The 19158-nt window shown below is 41.9% G+C and overlaps 1 protein-coding gene across 1 annotated transcript in view; it reads left to right on the top strand.

Moving 5' to 3' along the window:
• The first annotated feature begins 1944 nt into the window (after positions 1-1944).
• HMGCS2 (3-hydroxy-3-methylglutaryl-CoA synthase 2) overlaps positions 1945-19158 on the top strand; it is a 30502-nt gene continuing 13288 nt past the window's right edge. Inside the window, 2 exon segments of the mRNA XM_024764803.1 lie at positions 1945-2031; positions 16951-17096. Coding sequence (XP_024620571.1) covers positions 1945-2031; positions 16951-17096 — 233 coding nt within the window.

Here is a 19158-nt window from a genome sequence, read left to right as displayed (position 1 = left end):
ACTGCTTAAAAATTTATCACAAACTTAGCGGCTTAAAACAACACATTTGTTATCTCAGAATATCCATGGGTCAAGGGCTTCCACATAGCTTAGCTGAGTCCTCTTGCTCGTCCAGAGGCAACACCCAGATCATAGGGGCCACCACAGCTCTCTGTCTTCTGACCCCCACAGACACCTCAAACATGGTGGTCTGCTGCTTTGAAACTGACTAGAGAATCTCTCTCTTATAATGTAATATAAGCCCTGGAGTGACAATTCCATCACTATTCATCCTATTTGGTTGGCTAGAAGTAAGTCCCAGGTTCCATTTACATTCAAGAGGAAAGGATTACACAAGGGGTGTGACTCATTAGAGGTCACCTTAGGGTGTGTCTGCCATACACTAATACAATTCATTGTTGTGTATGTTTGTGTACATGTGCACATGGGCATGTCCACCTTGGTCTGTGTTGCCCCAGACTCAGACACTGAGACAAGGGTTCACATGGAATTGGGAGAAGATCCTAGGAAACCTGCAGGGGAGTGAGGAACTGAGATAGGGAAGGGAGGCAGCTAATAAAGGCTGTGTGAATAAATTATGAACTATGGGCAATTTGAGCCTTAATCCCTCTGAGGAACTCTGGAAGCCCGCCTGCTACACATACCTCAAACTTATCACACACTGGGGCAAGGGAATTGAGATATTTATACACCAATAGCAGGCACTGAAAATGGTGAAGCCTGAGAGGATACAGGCAGAGCCAGACTTCAACTTTACAATCCCTAACGTCACAAGTGTGATCACTAGACTTCCACCCTTGGTACTTAGCGTCGAATTACCCTAAGAAAAAGCAAACAGAGAGGAGAAGACGATGAAGGAATATGTCTGAACTGGTAAAATTAGTGGAATACCAGTTCTCTTCTTCTTATCTATCCCTTGGGGACAGAATTTGTGAATCCAAAATTGTAAATATTTGTGTTACCGACCAGGGTTCTTGGCCTTTCCCAGTCAATAGAAATTGACTAGAGGCCAGACAAGAAATTCAGGCAAGTCTTTAAATTGGGGCCCTGCTGCAACAGCGGGGAGTGGAGAGCAGACAACGGGTCCCCTTGCTTGCTCGCTCCCTGAGGGAGGGCAAGCTTGCTCCTTATATGGGGTGAGGGTAGGGGTGTGTCCAGAGGTTGGGCCGGAGAGGTGGCTGAGGGGTTTTGCCCACTGCTTAGGTGGGGTTGTGTGCAGGGGGCATGTGCAGTACCCTGCTTTTGCTCCCAACACCCTGTTGTTGCTCCAGGCTCTTCAAAAGTGGCAGTTGGGTTTTTTGGTCTCTTTGTATCTTTTGGGTCCAGAATTTGCCTCAATGTATCTCGTTGATTGAGGAGAGATGTGTCCGGGTGCAAGCATTGCAGCACTGCAGCAAGGGGTCCCAGGTCCCAACAAAGGGTCTCAGGTCCCAGCCTGTCTCATTTGCAAATATTTTCTCAGGTGAAAATACAATGGAATGAGAACATTTTATTCACTATTCACAAGAACTTCGGGAAGAACTATTGAAGGCCAGAAATTCAGGCAGGACCATTCTCTGAGAAGGAAGCAGATAGAGCAAAAAACTGTCCCTTCCAGGGAGCCATGCCAAACAGGGAAGGGAACTTGTTTGGAGCAGGAGCTGAAAAGATCCCTGGGCTTCTCTGGTGGCGCTAAAAAAAAAAAAAAAAAAAAAAAGAAGATCCCTGAGCATGAGGGGTAGAGCAGGGACACAGCTGAGAGGGGAGACAGAGAGGACCCCTGGTTGGCCAAGCAGGCAAGGAGGGCCTTTGGGAAGAACAGGAAAGTCTAATAAGATTTCTTTAACTTTTTTAAAAAGTATATATATACACAAAAAAAGTCTGCTTATCAAAAGTGCACACCTCAATGACTTTTCACAAACAGAACACACCTATGAAACCAACACCCAGACCAAGAAACAAAGCATGACCAGCACCCTAGAAGCTGCCCTTGCACTCTGTGTCGTGGTCCGAATGCAGGTTGGAAAAGAATTTCCAGACACAAGGCGGAATGTAAAGAAGACAGAATTTATTAGAGGGAAGGGTCGCTGCCAGAGCAACAGGCCAACCTCTTGATACAGAGAGTCGACCCCAGCAAGGGTTTCTGGTCTGTTTTTAAAGCCAGGGAACCTGCGAGTCATCTGCTGACTGGGAAGAGTATGTATACTTTCAGTATATGCTGAGCTGGAGAAGAATGGGGCGTGCTGCTTAGGAGGGCTCTGGGACATTGCAACGGTCGCAATGTGACAGAGTGATAGGAGTCCTGTAACTCTTTGTTCCAGCAATGTTGGCCCTTTGAGTTTATCTTGTTCTTTGTCCTTGGAGCACCACACTCTGTTCCAGTCATGACCCCTCCCCAAAAAGGTAACCGCCAGCCTGACCTTGAACAATATGACCAGCTTTGCCTGTTTCATAGTTTAAATGGAATTGTACAATCTGTACTCATTTCTGTCTGGCTTCTTTCACTCAGCATTGTGTATGTGAGGCCGTTCATGGCATGCATAGCTGTATATCACTCATTCTCATGCTGTGTAGTAGTGCATTCTGCAGATATGCCACGTTTTATGTGTCCATTCTACTGATGATGGGCACTTGGGTAGTTTCTTGAAATGATTTAGTTCACGGTTTTCTGGTGTACAATGCAACCTTCTTCTCTGTCTCAGCACAAAATCTTTAATCAATGATGTGTGATATAAGGGGATTCTTTAAAGTGAATGCAAAGAACTGCCAGGTGCAGTGTCAGGGACAGTGTGGGGTAGAACAGAAGCCACATGAGAACCAGCCACATCAGGTTGACTTTTTTTTTTTTGATATCTTGAATAACTCATTTAGAATTCATTCAACAAAAGTACATTCAAGTCACCTAGTCAGGCCGACTAGAACCAGGCAGATCTAGAGAGAGGTCTCTAGTGGAAATCTGTTGTATTTTTTCTTCTTTCTTTCCTTCTTGAGAAATTCCATATAGTTTGGAGCTGTTGATTATAAAACTCCACTTACATATCAAGGGAATGGACATGTGACCCAATAAAAACAGTTTAAAGTTTCTTTCTCTGGAATTTGAATCTTGAGAATTGAAATGTGTTTGGAATTGAGTTACTTAATGTACACCCTAACAGAAGGTTTGTGAATTCAAGCTTCTGTGATTCCCAGAACGTCCCCAGTTCCTCTCCTTCTCAAGGCTATAAATATTCCTTCTTTCTAGTGTGCTTAGGGTTCTTTTGTTTGCCACCAAAGAACCTGAACTGTTGAAGCTCTTGTGACCTAAAATCTCTCCCCCATACGCCTACCTAAATTGTTTTGGAAATTTTCACGTTAGTGTTTCCTTGAGGGTCTACAGTGAAAATAGTTGCAATACTACAGCTGTTGTATGAAAGTATTAGGGAGGGAATCTCTAGTAAGCTAAAATTAATTACTGAAACATTGGTTGTCATAGATTTATCAGTTCTCATTTATCATTCCTTCATGAAGGGATAGAATATAGAATGGATAGTTTTGGGTTAGAATGAGGCAGTTTTGCACATGACACCCCTCCAGATGAAAATCTCTGGGCAACTGGGAGAAGGGTACGAGGGCGTAGGTAGTTGTCGGCTCAGTGGAAGGAGGCTGTTGGAGACAACTACCAATGGTCCTCTAAAACCAGAGGCTCCACATCTACAAATTCAACCAAGCTTGGACCAAAAATATTCAGAAAAAAAAAATCCAGAAAGTTCCAAAAAGCAAAACTTGAATTTCCCAGGCTCTGGCAAATTTATACATAGTGTTTACATTGTATTTATAGCTATTGACATAGCATTTACATTTTATCAGGTATTACAATAATCTAGAGACGATTTAAAGTATATAAGAGGATTGCATAAGTTATATACAAACACTATGCCATTTTATGTAAGGAACTCAAGCATCTGCAGATTCTGGTATTCATGGGGTTCCTGGAATCAGTCCCTTGAGGATATCAAGGGACCACTGCATTGTCAACACCACTGGTTACGCCAGTTTAACTTATTGTATGTAGCCAGTAGTATGGCCTCCTATCCAGAACAAATGGCTCAGAAAGAGTGTTTTCTGATTTTGTTTTTGTTTTATTTCCCCCCCAGTGATTCTCATATCCAGCAGGTTTGGGAACCACGGAGTTAAATGTAACTTTGCATTAGATTTTACCTCGATACGTTTTTATTGCTCATTTTTATGTGACATTAGTTTCCTGAGCTTTTAAAAGGTAGTGTGGTTCGGGGTAGATTTTCTAACTTTACTGAGCTCTATCTTTTGTTTTCATGCTATGTTCAGAAATATGGCAGCTAGCTGTCTGAGATTTCCTGGCTCTGTTCCACGCCCCCGTGTTTACCTCGACCTTCTGTTTCCTTTGTAGCTGTTGTTCTTTTCCTACTCAGTTTTGATTCCACTCCCAGCAGTTTCTATTCAGTGTCCCTCCAATCCTGGAAAAGAGCTCTGGTTCTTACCAGAGTTCACATCCGGCTCCCACTTTGTAAGAATCAACTATGCGTATCTCTTCTCAACTTTGTACTCATGTTAGTAGCTTGCAGTTGGCCATGGCAGGAGTATTTATACCATGGAAATCAGCAAGCACCACAAATTGGACTGTTAAACAATTACCAGCACATCACTGGCTATGCCGCTCTGGCTCTTGAGATCTTACTGGGGAGTTGGGAATTGGAGCTTGTACTCACTGGCACTGGGGTGGACAAAACTACTCCCATTTTGAGCTAATGCCCCTGAATTAGTCTGTCTGCTCTCTGGTAGTTTCTCATTGGCTGTTTAGAGGTTCTCTGGTTCTCCAGGTCCTCAGACACACCACTGCTGCCCACTGCTTTCTCCCTCACAGATGCCACAGCAGGTTTTATGACTGTTGGTTTATCCTCATCCACTTGTACTTTGGGGGTCACAGGGATTCGCTATCACTTAGTTTTATTGCAAATGTGTAAGAGATTTTGGTTTTCCTTTACCTGTTTTTATGTGAGGATTCAGAAATTCAAAGACAATGCCACCACTATATTCCCAGAATCTACAAGTTGGATGACTTCCAAGATTCGTTCTAGCTTTGAAATTGTCTGGGCTCAAATCACTGAAAACTCTTTTGTGAAACAGTGAATTGGACCCAGATCTGTCACTGGCCTTCCATGAAACCCCCAAAGGCCTCCTGGGGCAAGAGCTGGAGGGCTGTTGATCAGTCTCAGCAAAAGCTTTCATAGATCCTTCTTGGCTACCAAGCCAAGCTTCCCCCTTTGAGCTTGATGACCTTTTACCTGCTTCACACAGACTCTGAATTTCCACCAGCTTCCTGGTCACCATTTAACTCATCAGATACTAAAGTAACACAATAAAACAAAACAGGGACTTCCCTGGTGGCGCAGTGGTTAAGAATCCATCTGCCAGTGCAGGGACATGGGTTCCATCCCTGGTCCGGGAAGATCCCACATGCCGTGGAGTAACTAAGCCTGTGAGCCACAACTACTGAGCCCGCATGCTGCAACCACTGAAGCCCGTACACTCTAGAGCCCATGCTCCACAACAAGAGAAGCCACCGCAATGAGAAGCCCACACACTACAACGAAGAGTAACCCCCACTCGCTGCCACTAGAGAAAGCCTGCGTGCAGCAATGAAGACCCAATGCAGCCAAAAAAAACAAAAACAAACAAACAAAAAAAACCTAAGTTTGAAATCTTTACTCTCCTCATGGACAGCTACTTTTCTGGAATTGCCTCTTCCAGAAAAGAAGATTCCAGGACTCAAGGTCAGGAAATATCTTCTCAGACTTAACGTCAGTTCCTCATTTGGCAAATAACATAATTTTCCACAGGACTGGACTGGAGAAAGGAGTAAATTTACCTTGAACATTTGTGGAAAGGTATGTGAGATATAACTTTCAAATAATAATATTACTTACTCTATTAGAGTTCTCCAGAAAAACAAAACAGGATATACATATATGTGTGTGTATATATATATATATGTGTGTGTGTGTGTGTGTGTGTGTGTGTGTGTGTGTGTGTGTGTATGTGGAGAGAAACAGAGAGAGAGAGATTTACTATAAGAAATTGGCTCATGTGACTATGGAGACTGACAGATAAGATCTGCAGTCAGCAAGCTGGAGATCCAGTAGAGCTGATGGCGTAGTTCCAATCTAGTCCAAGGAGTAGCAGGCTTAAGACCCAGGAAGAGCTGATGCTTCATTTTAACTCTGAAGGTAGGGAGAAAAACAATGTCCTGGCTGGAGGGTAGTCAGGCAGGAGGAATTCCCTCTTATTCAGGGGTGGGTTGGCCTTTTTGTTCTATTCAGACCTTCAGCTGATTGAATGAGGTTCATCCGCATCAGGGAGAACCATCTGCTTTATTCAGTCTGTTGATTTAAATGTTAAACTCACTTAAAAATACCCTCACAAAAACACTCAGAATAATGTTTATCCAACATCCTGTGGGTCAGTCAAGTTGACACATAAAATCAGCCATCACAATTACTAACATTTATTGAGTAACATTTATTTTTTGAGTACTTTCCAAGTATTAATTACCTACAAATGATCTCATTTAATCCTCACAAGCTGTAAAATATTTTAAATTATTATTCCAATTTTACAAATGAGATTAAAGGTTGAGGTGTTAAATATATTGACTGAGGTCTCATAGTGAGTAAATAGCACACTATAAAATCTAGGATTTTATACTTTCTGTTTTCCTTTCCTTCCTTCCCTCCCTCCCTTCCTTCCTTCTTTCCTTCCTTTCTTCTTTTCCTTTTTCCCTGTTTTCTTTCTTCCTTCCATCACAAATGATGGCCTCAAGAAATTAGCAGATCTTACTTCACATTAGCAAATAGCTCTTTATGTGCTGATTTCTACAGAGCAGCATTCGATTTGTAGCTGTTGACCCAATAAAGGATGAATGAAAGTTTCTCATGTGGTAAGAAGTGAGAGAGTTTCTAATCATTCTCCCATTCCATACTGTGCCAGCATCTCCACAAGAGGCATGAGCTGTTTGAAAAGCTGTCACGTGGAGTCTGGAATGGATCTGCTGGGACTAGGGGTCACTGAGGGATATGGCTCTGCCTAAATTAGTCAATTCTAGAAGTGGAGAGAGACCAACATTAGCTGTGGTGAATGGTCTGGGAAGTGTCTAGCAGTGGTGAGTCAGGCTCTGGAGAATGGATGACCTTGCACAGATGAGAGGTATGGGAAGAAAGATATGAGAAGAACATTTCTTTGGGGAGTACACCATACAACATAATAGTGTATAAATAGAAAGTGAAGGGGGAAAGTGACTTTTAAATTAGAATAAAAGAAAACCAGTATGGGGATGGGGGGATATTTGAAGTGGATTCGCTCACCCACTACCAGTTGGAGGTGCTTAGAGTTTTCTCTATTGATGTTATATTTTTTTCACCTTTAACATATCTGTTCAGAAACCATCCATAAGCATACACATGAAGGTGTTAACCATGCTTGTGATGGAATCATGGTATGTTTTCTGTTTGCTTACCAGAATTTTTCAGAAATGAGTTTTGTCTTCATGTTAAGAAGAGAACAATCAAGGAAACTTCCTTTGTGGGAAAAAAAAAATCACATTTGCTGTCCAGATGTTTTGACTAAAAATACCAGATATTTAACAACAATTTTCAGGCATCAGAGTTTTCACCAGAGAAGGAGTCCTAAGTCCTTGGCACCATCACTTGAGCAACGTATTTCATTTTTCTGTGCCTGTTTACTCTGTTGAATGGCTTTAGTACTTGACTTTTTGTCTAGATCCTATATCCTCATAAACAAACATGAACTGATTTCAAAATGAAGGGGGAGAAGTTTCCAATGGGCACAAGAGGAAATGTATTCTGCCCTCTCATCCTGGGCTTACAGGTCAGCCAAAAGCCAGACTAACCCAATTGTTATACAGAGAAAATCCTTTATCTCATCAAGTTACAATAAAAAATGACCTGCAGGTATAATGATTGTAGTTTGATTTCCGACATTTTTAGACCCAGCAAAGTTGCAGGCTGCCAAGTTCCTTCTTTAAACTTCTTTGCCAAGTTCCTTGCACTGATTCTTCCTCTCATCTCTTGAAAGGTTAACAACATTCACACAACAGAATTTCCCTTGATTTTCCCAGGTCTAGCTAGCATGCATCAAATAAGATGCATAGGTTCTTTGGTAGGAAGAAATGTGGTGGTGGGCAGTGAGAGGAAGCTTCAGATAAGGCCCAGGGATATCTACAGATCCTTTTCAGCCTGTAGATAGTGGTTCATTTTCTCATCCTTTCCCAACACATAAGGATAATAATAATATTCATTTATTAAACTCTTAACCGTGTTCAGCACCTTACATGCATTATCGCATTTAACCATCACCACAACCCAATGATGCAGAACTATTATTCTCCACCCCTAGCAACTGAAGAAACTAATAGGAAACTGATTCTAAGAAATTTTAAATGACAATTTCAGGTTATTCAAGCAGGATACGGAAAAGTTAAGTTTCAAATCCAGATCTGCCTGGTTCCAAAGTCTATGTTAATACCTCTGTACCATAAGATCATGTAGCCATGGATATGGAATTTGTGGTTTTACCAGTATTTATTCTCCCACTCTCAGCTCCCTCCTGACCCACCTTGACAACCACTTCTACTTGTATCTGTTTTTATAAAATAGGTATTTTTGTTTTGTGAGTAAACTTGCGTAAATATTACTTTACATCACATTAGCATTACCTTTAAGACACATCCACGTTGCTATTTGTGTATTTAACGTGCTGTTTCTAACCATTTCATAGCACTCTCGATTGTACTTCCAACCACATTTTACCCATTCTGCCTGCAGTGATGGACACCCAAATTACCTCCAACTCTCTGAAGAGTTCAGTTTTATTTTTCTCCACAGAGTACATTAACCATTAAATAATCTATCCTCTCCCAATTTGGCAGATATTAATATTGCTACCTCAGCTTTCTCTTGATTCATATTTGTATAGTATACTTTATTCTAACCATTCATTTTCCATTCTTATGTAGTAGTTGTGGTGGACAGGCTTAGTTGCTCCATGGCATGTGGGATCTTCCCGGACCAGGGATCGAACCCGTGTCCCCTGCATTGGCAGGTGGATTCTTAACCACTGTGCCACAAGGGAAGTCCATTTCCTTAATTCTTTAAAAATATTACTTCATTGTCTTAGTGAGTCCAGTGTTGTTATTGAGAAGTGCAATGACACTTGACTTTTGTTCCTTTTCAGGTGATCTTTCTTACTAGAAATTTTTAGACTTTCCTCTTTTTCTGTATGTGCTCTAGATCCACTTTCTCCTTAACTCTCTTGCTTGTTCCCTGATAAGTTTTTTTTCCAGACTGAGATGTGTCATCTTTCTTTAACAATGGAAAATGTATCTTTATTATTTCTTCCAATGTTTCTCCTTTGGGGATTCCCATTCTTCAAATATTGATACTTCTACATTTATTCTTCCAATCTCTTAGATTTTTAAAACAATATTTTGTCACTTTGTTCTTTCTTGTTGGCCTTTTTTGAGAGTTCCCCAATTGAATATTCCTACTCACTAATTTTTTTAAGCTATGTTCCCATCCTGTAATATTTCTCATCTACATAGTCTTTATTCCAGCATTATATAGAATTAGTTATATATGTAATTCTTTGTTGCGATTCTTATTAGTGCCCTATAGTACAAAATATTCCTTTCCCTTCTTAAGGACACATAGGATGATTATTTTAAATTCTTGATCTGTCTGTTTCAAAAATTCTGTTCAGTGCGCTGTCTTCCTTTTATAGACCTCAATGTATCCTTATTTTGGCATATGAGTTCATGTCCCCTGGGGGTAATGGATACTCTCTAGTGCTGTGTGTTGTGGAAGCACTGAAGATCTGGACCCAGTCTGTGTTCCTCAAGGCACATTTCAAATGAGTGGGGATAAGCCCCAGACATTGCAGAACCACTGATGACCATCCTGTTTGCTGCCACTTCACCAGGAGACTCTCCTGGCCAAGATTGCACAATTAAACTGCTGGGAAAACAACAGCACCTGGAGAAAATATTGCTAGGCCACCAGTTTGGGGTTTGAGAATGGAGGTTTGTTAAAATAATTGTCAGTGTATGATTGGTCAATCTGCAACTCTTTTCATGAACAACGCACCAGGGTAGGGCTTTTGCAGTGTCTCTCCTCCCACTACCCCCTGCAACCATCCTTCCCTTGCAGGCTTCAGCCCTCATCCAACCTCATCCCTGCCTCTATCCCACATCCCTTGGTCCAGGGCATCCTTCAGACTCCTCAGGGATTTCTCATAGCTTTTTTTTTCTGAATTGTTCTTCAAATTTATGCTTTAGTCATTTTTCTAGTGTTTTTTGATTTAAGAAGAGGAATTCAACAACCTATGACAGTTTACCATGTTGCCAAGCAGAAAAAAATTGGACTTGTTAAAATGCTATGCAAATATAAATTGTGATAATAAGGCAAATACATGATAATTATCTAACAACGAAATTCTGAGGGCTCAAAAAAAGAAAAGGAGATTACTTACGCAAATTGGTTATTTTGTGACATATTATTTGTTATTGACCTAAAATGACTGTGGGAAGTTAGTTTTTTTTTTTTTTTTTTCCAAACAGTTTAAATGTCTGAGAAGAAGAAGGCTGGACAATAAATGCTAGAGAAGCAGTGACAGGTGATCAGACGATGCCAAGGTTTTCTCTTTGAGACTCACGGGCAACTCCACCATCATTACACTGTCTTCCCTGTGCAAATATTGAATCTTTCCCTCTTGAGACTGGACATTATCTTGCTGGGTTTGCTCCCTAGATGACATAACAAATGCAAGGTAACTCCTGGAATGATGTAACTCAAACAAAACAATGAACACCAGTGCTCAATGTTTTTCTTCTGAGAAATCTCATCAGACTCCAGGCTCTTTCCCCTACTTTTCTCAGGACCTCTCAGCTAACTAGATAGGAATCTATGCACACTTCCTGCAGGCCTCAGTAGTCCTCCCTCACAAAACCCTGGAAGCTTTAGAATCAAAGGTCTGCATGTTAGCCCAGGTAATCACAAAAGGCAAGACCTGGCAAAGGAGAGATTGGTTAACCAGTAACAAAATCATAAGTAGCTCTGACTCCTCCCCTCCCATAGCAGAATCCACACGTAGTTGTGATGAGAGTCCTCGATCTGGAGGTATAGCAGAGATATCTACTCCCAGCCATTGCCATGAACTAGTCACACACCCACAAGCCAGGTCACTTCACCTCTGGAAGCTTCAATGTCCAAATCAACTTACAACTGTTGTGAGTACAGATTGCGTGTGAAAGCATTTCAAAACTGATGAAGTACCAGATATGCTTGTATTGAATTAGTATTATTATTAAATAAGCAGGGTTCATCTCCCCAAACATAAAGACTTGTCCCTAGGTCTACACGTTCTGTAGAAATAACTTTCCTACACACTTTCCGATGCCTAGAAATCTGAAAACTCCTTTCCTTCACGTTGAGATCTAAAGTATAAATCTGCATGAGTGGGGATCTACTTCAATTTACCAGTCATAGAAACCTTGGCTAAATGCATCTTCAGGACATTTGTTGAAATGAGGACTGTGAGTCTCTGAGGTAGAAGAGACAGATGTAGCTAAAAATGGTAAATCTAGGTGCCTGGGAATGTTGTTTCTTATAATTTTGCTCTCCTAAATCAGCTTTCTTGGCAGAATTGCTTAAAAAACAAACGTTTTTGCAAGATTCACCCTAGATGTCTAAACCTTTTAAACCATAATAATCAATTTTACTGATTCCTAATGTTTATCTAGCACCTGACGCATATTTTCAACATCTTTATTGGAGTATAATTGCTTCACAATGGTGTGTTAGTTTCTGCTTTATAACAAAGTGAATCAGCTATACATATACATCCTGACACATTTTTGATTAATCAACACTCTATCTTTCATCAACAGTTCAGCTAAAAGAGCTGCAGTCCAGGAGTTGAAGGACCCCAAAATCTCAAAGCAAGAATAAAAATGTCTGTCCTCATTTAGAAAGTATCAAAATGTGAGTTTATGTAAGTGTTTGAGGGGTGTCTTCTTTACTATATTTCCTTCAACACTTTGGACAATTCATAGAAAAACCAATTACTTAATTTGCTTGACTATAATTACTTGACTAGGTCAACTAAATTCTGTCCACTATGAAAAACTATCACCTGATGTTGTTATGCTATTATTTCCCCCAATTTATACTTTAAATAACATATTCCTGGTACTTCCTCAACCTACAAGGTTCCCTTATTCCAAAGAAACAACTTAATATTAGATTTAACCACATGGCACTGGCATTCTTTCAGGTCAAAAATGGTTGAAGATTGGTGCAGATCATGCATAGATCCAGACAGCCTAGATTCAAAGCCCATGTAAGTCACTTGCAAGTTCTCAAACCACAGATGATTATACAATTTTTCTAAACCTCAGTTTCCTCATCTGTAAAATGGGTGTAATAATAGTACCCATCTCAGTTATGAGAATTAAATGAGATAACGTGCAAAAAGTGCTTAGCACAGTACCTGGCACACAGTAGTATCTTAGTACATGCCAACTTAAAAGAGAGAAAGAAACGAAGCTGATCCATCCCATGTTTTCCCAATGCTTAGCACACTGCTTAATCTGTTATATAGACTAAATAAAGTTTTTACCGGATTGACTGGTTTTGGCCTTCAATTTTATCAAAATCATCTATTACGTATCCATAATTCTGTGTGAATATTGGGTGTTTTGGTCTAAGAGCCTAATGTTCCTATTCAGTTCCATCTATTTTCTCAGTGAATCGAGTGTTTGGGATGACCTGGAGCTCCAAATTTTAGAGATCAGAGGGAGGAGGAGCAGTTGTGAGGAGTGGCCAGTGATTTGGAGGAAAATCCTGCGGTTGTCAGGTTCTGTAAGCCAAATGAAAAATGTGTTTCAAGAAAGGGAGTGAGAATATGAGCCATGTGCTCCTGAGAGGTCGAGTAAGCTGAAGGTTCAGAACCAAACATTGGGTTTGGCAAAAAGGAAGTTACTGATGACCTTGACAAAAGGAATTTCAATGGAATGCAGGAGACAAAAGCCAAAATGGGGCAATTAAAGACAGAGTGAGAAGAAAAGATGTGAAACACTGAGAACAGATAATACTTTAATGGCTTTCAGTATAGAGGGGAGCAGAAAGGTGATGGCACACTCGGTAGGACATATAGGGTCAAAAGGGCATTTTTTTAAACATTTTTATTGGAGTATAATTGCTTTACAATGGTGTGTTAGTTCCTGCTTTATAACAAAGTGAATCAGTTATACATATACATATATCCCCATATCTCTTCCCTCTTGCACCTCCCTCCCTCCCACCCTCCCTATCCCACCCCTCCAGGTGGTCACAAATCACTGAGCTGATCTCCCTGTGCTATGCGGCTGCTCTCCACTAGCTATCTATTTTACGTTTGGTAGTGTATATATGTCCATATATACACTACCACTCTCTCACTTTGTCCCAGCTTACCCTTCCCTCTCCCCACGTCCTCAAGTCCATTCTCTAGTAGGTCTGTGTCTTTATTCCTGTCTTGACCCTAGGTTCTTCATGACTATTTTATTTTATTTTATTTTTTTAGATTCCATATATATGTGTTAGCATACGGTATTTGTTTTTCTCTTTCTGACTTACTTCGCTCTGTATGACAGACTCTAGGTCCATCCACCTCACTACAAATAACTCAGAGAAAACCATAATTCAAAATGAGTCATGTACCACAATGTTCATTGCAGCTCTATTTACAACAGCCAGGACATGGAAGAAACCTAAGTGTCCATCGACAGATGAATAGATAAAGAAGATGTGGCGAAAGGGTATTTTTAAAGATGGGATTGAACGCTGGTAAGAGCAACCTAGTAGAAAGGGGAAAAATCAGGAAGAAGAGAAGAGACAATTGCAGGACCACAGTCCTCACACAGAGCAGAGGCAGTACAATCAGTGCACAAGTGGTGACATCAGATTTAAAACAGAGCAGGGTTTGTTCCTCTAGATAGGAACTATAGGAAAGTAGAGTATGGGGTATAAAGGCAGGCAATTTGCTGAATTTGCTCATAAAAGATGGAGTACTTCTCTTCTGATGGTTTCTATTTTCTCAGTGAAAGAGGAGTCGAAGTAATCAGTTGAGAATGAGTACAGGAGATGGGCTGAAGACAGAAGAGGAAGTGTGACTAGTCATTTGGGAGTGGGAGAGCAAATGAACTAGGAAAATGTAGTAGAATTGCCAGACTATGCTGAAGGTCCATTTGAGATATGTGGTTGTAAATGTAAAGCTAACCAGTTAATACCATACTGTGTTTTCCTTCAGCCTTGTTTAGCTGCTCAGATACAGGCACAGGGTAGACTGGCGCAAGAGGGAGGGGATATGGGGATATATGTATACGTATAGCTGATTCACTTTGTTATACAGCAGCAACTAACAGAACAATGTAAAGCAATTATACTCCAATAAAGACATTAAACACACACACACACACACACACACACACACACACACACAGTAAGCAGGGAAGATAGAGGTTATTAGAGTTGCACTGCATGAAATTAAAACTTTGGAGGTTGTATAGATGCTGTAGCGAGAAGGTCAAGAGTATGAGAATGGAAACTCATACTAGAGATTATCACACTAAGTGACTAAGCCAGAACAGAGAAAGACAAATATCGTATGATATTGCTTATATGTGGAATCTAATAAAAAATAATAATACAAGTGAACTTATATACAAAACAGAAATAGACCCACAGACGTAGAAAACCAATTTATGGTTACGGAAGGGGAAGGGGGGAATAAACTAGGAGTTTGGGATTGATACATACACACTACTATATTTAAAATATATAACCAGCAAGGACCTACTGTATAGCACAGGAACCATACTCAATATTTTGTAATAACCTATAAGGGAAAAGAAACTGAAAAATTATATATATACATATATATAACTGAGTCACTTTGCTGTACACCTGAAACTCACACAACATTGTAAATCAACTATACTTAAAAAAAAAAAAGGGAGTATGAGTGTGGAATGGGAGGCTGAGGTCAAGTGGAGGATAAAAATCATGGAAGTGGGAACTTACGTGAGAGGGCAGCGTGGATGAATTACCTATGTGGAGATTCACATCTCCAAGAATGCTGAGGATTGAGGGTGGAAAGGAAGGCAGTGATCCCTGTGCTTCCATGTTCATGAACAAGGGTAGTGGAGGAGGACTGCATGTTGACTGCAAGAATGAAAGGCACTGGGTGGTCCAGACTGATGGCATGTGCTTGCAGAGAATGGGGCTTTTGAGAGGAGGGAGAAGAAAAATACTCTGGAGATATCAGCGAAGAGCAAAGAGGACATATGCCTTATTCCAAGCACTGCGGTACATTGGGTTCCTTTGGCCAGGGGTCCCATATTGTGGAAAGCAAAGAGCACAACCACCATGTGAGAGTTGCAGTCTGAGACACAGAAAGAAGCAAAGGGTGTTTTCAGAAAAAGGATTGGAAATAAGGAATTTTCAGTTGATGACAGAGCTTTGCCAGTGGCTCAGTGGAAGGGCATGGGGTGACAGAGCAAGGTGGGAGATTGGGTTAGAGCAGTAAGCACCAAGGTGTATGGAGGCAAGAATCTAAAGATGATGGAAGACCTAGGAGACTTGGACCTCTGGGGGCAGCTGGAAGTTCTCTGTCTTCAGGAAAATGAAGTTGCCTCTGTTTCCCCTAAATCAGGAACCGCTCTGACTGTTCTCCGTGCCCTGCACAGAGTCATAGTAGACAGAGGGGTTAATTGAATGAACTAATGAGTGAATGCATGACTTTTGTAAAAGATAGAGGGAGATCGGTGCCATGAGAGAGGGATGGAGGGAGAGATTCATTGGAAGAACAGAGGGCAGGAACATTTTATTGTGAAGTAGAAGACCAAAGTGGAAAGAGCAGAATCTGGAGTCGAAAGACGTGGTTGAGTGCCCAACCTGCCATTTACCAGCTGTAGGTCTTTGGGAAAGCTGGATCACCTGTCCACATATCACTAGCCTCATCAATAAAGCAGACCTTTCCTCTTCAGGAGACCTTGAGCTGCAAATGACGATCACCTCTTTAGGGCTCCTGTACTTTTATTGCAGCACCTGTTGCATTGCACTTGGAAATTGTATAGCACTATACAAACACAAGAGCGACAATAAAAATAGAAGAAATGGAGCAGGCTCTTTATCCTCGCTAATTCCAGCCCTTTGCCTGTATGCCCGTACCACTCCCAACTACTTAAAGGGCTACTATGAAAAGATTCATTCCCTTTGGTTTTGAAAGATTTTCCTTATCATCACAATACATTAGTAACAGCTAACTCGACAGAGAGCTTTCTCGACAACCAAGTGAGAGTAACTCAGACAAGGGTCCGAGGCCAGGTTTGATTACCTTAGGCTGTGTTATGAGGAACACCATAGCCTCCTGAGGTGGCTGAACATAAATAAGGCTGCCACAAGAGCCCAAGAAAGGAGGGATCAGTGCCATCCTTTCCCATACATGCCCAGGAGCAGTGCAGGTATGTACATGTTGGAGAGATGATGTTTTTCTTTGATTTGCCCATGTTCTAAGTGAGAGGTTGTGCCCAGTTTTAGAAGCCACAGAGCCTCGATAAGCAGGGGCAGGGTTTCCGGAGGCAGAAGTCACTAGAATCCCAGTCAAAATTTGGCAAGGCTTGGGCACAGCCTTAGAGAAGCAAGTTAACCTCTCAAGGTCTCAGTCACCTCATCTCTAAAGAGACAGCCCAGGTCTGTTTACAGAATTCCAGGATCCCAAACCTCTGGCACCTGCCGACGTCAGCAAGACACGTTTTACACCCCCAGCAGCATGAAGCAGTGGAAATATCGGTACCAGGGCCCATGGCATTCTCTCCACCACCGTTTGCACCTCTCCCCCCAGCCCCTGCTGAGACCTTCAGGATTCTGTGTCACCTGCAGTGTCAGTAAAACCAGCTGCTTCAAGTCACTGCAGTCAGATTCAAAATGGACTGAGGATAAGAAGCGTGTCTCTCTGCTCTCTGATTTCATGAAAGGGGGACGTGACATGTAAAGCTAAGAGTGTAAGTGTGTGTGTGTGTGTGTGTGTGTACCATGTGCTCGTACACAGAAGCACACATACACTCCTTTTTTTTTTTTTTGCAAACACTCCCCAAGTCCAGCCCAAGGGCTCACAGTCTCCCGGCATTGATGGTAACACAGCTACCGCTAGCACCCGGGAACCCCTAATCCAACCAGTGTACTTTAGGACTAGCCCTTTCTTACTTCCCATTTCTACACTGAGTTCCAAGAATATTTAGAAAAACACCTTTCGCCCAGTGTCTTCCCTTGCCTGCTGCCCAGGGAACCTGGGTGTGTGGATGTATCGGGTGGGAGGAGATACCTTTAGCCTTCTTATTTTCTTCATGACTCCCCACCATCATCAACACTCTCCCCCACCCCCTGAGTACAGGCCCAATGTCCCAGCTCGGAATTTAACATGTTTTTCCATTTGTGAGGAAGGGATTGAAGTGGATTTGCTTGTCTCAGTAAGCAACCATTGGCTGTCCTCCAAGAGATAAACCTCAGTCCCCCTAACCTGCCCCCTCCTTCTGATGTCCTCGGTTCAAACACTTGGAATTATCATTCACGTTTCCCTTTTGGTGTACTCACAGCTAATCCCATTTTCCATGGCCTGAATGGGTATTAAGAGTCCTCTTTATGGCTCTCCTTTTCTCTGTATGTCTATCCCCTCTAATCCAACCTGCATTCACTCTAAATCCACCATAAATACGGCTCCCATCCCATGTGCTTCAACCGCCTTTAAAATAAGGAAGACCTCTGTCCCACACTTCATGGTCTCCACCTGCTTTTCTCATTTGTTGTCCTCCTTCTCCCCTTCACTCTCTGCTCCAGGTGCCCTTAACTGTTCAATCACCCCCTGCTGTGGCACTGCCCCTGCAGACACCCTCCAATTCTTCATCGGAAGAAGCTCCACTTATCCATCAATGTTGACCTCAAATTTAGCCCCTTCCATGAGGCCATTCCTGATTCTCCCACACACAGGAAATCTCTGCTTCCTTTGAATTCCCGAGGGGTTTTGCCCATATCCCTCTTGTGGCTTTTATCATATTCTGACTCTTGGTTGGGTTATATATATGTATGTGCTTATCTCATTCCTCCTACTGGTGGAGGAGGCCCCCAAGGACCTTGATCTCCACCTTTCTCCACCCATCCCCTTCACCCCCACAGCCCTCCATAGCACAGTGCCTGACATATAATAGCTAATCTTGTTTTTTTGTTGTTGTTGTTTGTTTGTTTTTTGGCTGTGTTGGGTCTTCGTTTCTGCGTGCAGGCTCTCTCTAGTTGTGGTGAGCAGAGGCTACTCTTTGTTGCAGTGCATGGGTTTCTCATTGTTGTGGCTCCTCTTGTTGCAGAGCACGGGCTCTAGGTGTGTGGGCTTCAGTAGTTGTGGCACGCAGGCTCAGTAGTTGTGGATCGTGGGCTCTAGAGCACAGGCTCAGTAGTTGTGGCGCACCAGCTTAGTTGCTCCACGGCATGTGGGATCTTCCCGGGCCAGGGCTCGAACCCGTGTCCCTTGCAATGGCAGGTGGATTCTTAACCACTGTACCACCAGGGAAGCCCTAATAGCTAATTTTGAAACACAAGAGAAGGAGGCGAGATGGAGTAAAGAAATAAAAGTCTGATGCATGTTCTTGAACCAAGCAACACCAGAACAAAACCAGTTCTAAATTAAATAAAGTGATTATTTTTTAGAGAAAGTACAAGATTAGATGGATACTCTTAACTGCAGTAGCCTGATGTTTCTGGAAACCTCTACATGTTAACTTTTTTTCAAGGCTCTGGAATCCATTTCCAAGTAATAACCCCCTACCAAGACATTTACAAAAGTTACAAAGTGACTAATTCTTAGAAACTTTCCTTATGACTTGAGATTTCTAACTGGGAAGAGAGGGATGGAGTGAGCTTAGAGACGACAGAGGGAGAATGAGAATGAGAGAAAACCCAGCCAAGCACAGGACTGAGCTCTGGGTAGCCATTAGCTCTAGGTACTGGGAAGCTCTTCCACAAACATTTGAGAGTATAAACTCTAATTATCTGAGTGTCACCA

Source organism: Neophocaena asiaeorientalis, unplaced genomic scaffold (assembly GCF_003031525.2).
Source record: "Neophocaena asiaeorientalis asiaeorientalis breed wild unplaced genomic scaffold, Neophocaena_asiaeorientalis_V1.1 scaffold62, whole genome shotgun sequence".
NCBI lineage: Eukaryota > Metazoa > Chordata > Mammalia > Artiodactyla > Phocoenidae > Neophocaena > Neophocaena asiaeorientalis.
The sequence above is the reverse complement of the archived record's forward strand: the minus strand, read 5'-3'. Positions and strand labels throughout refer to the sequence as shown.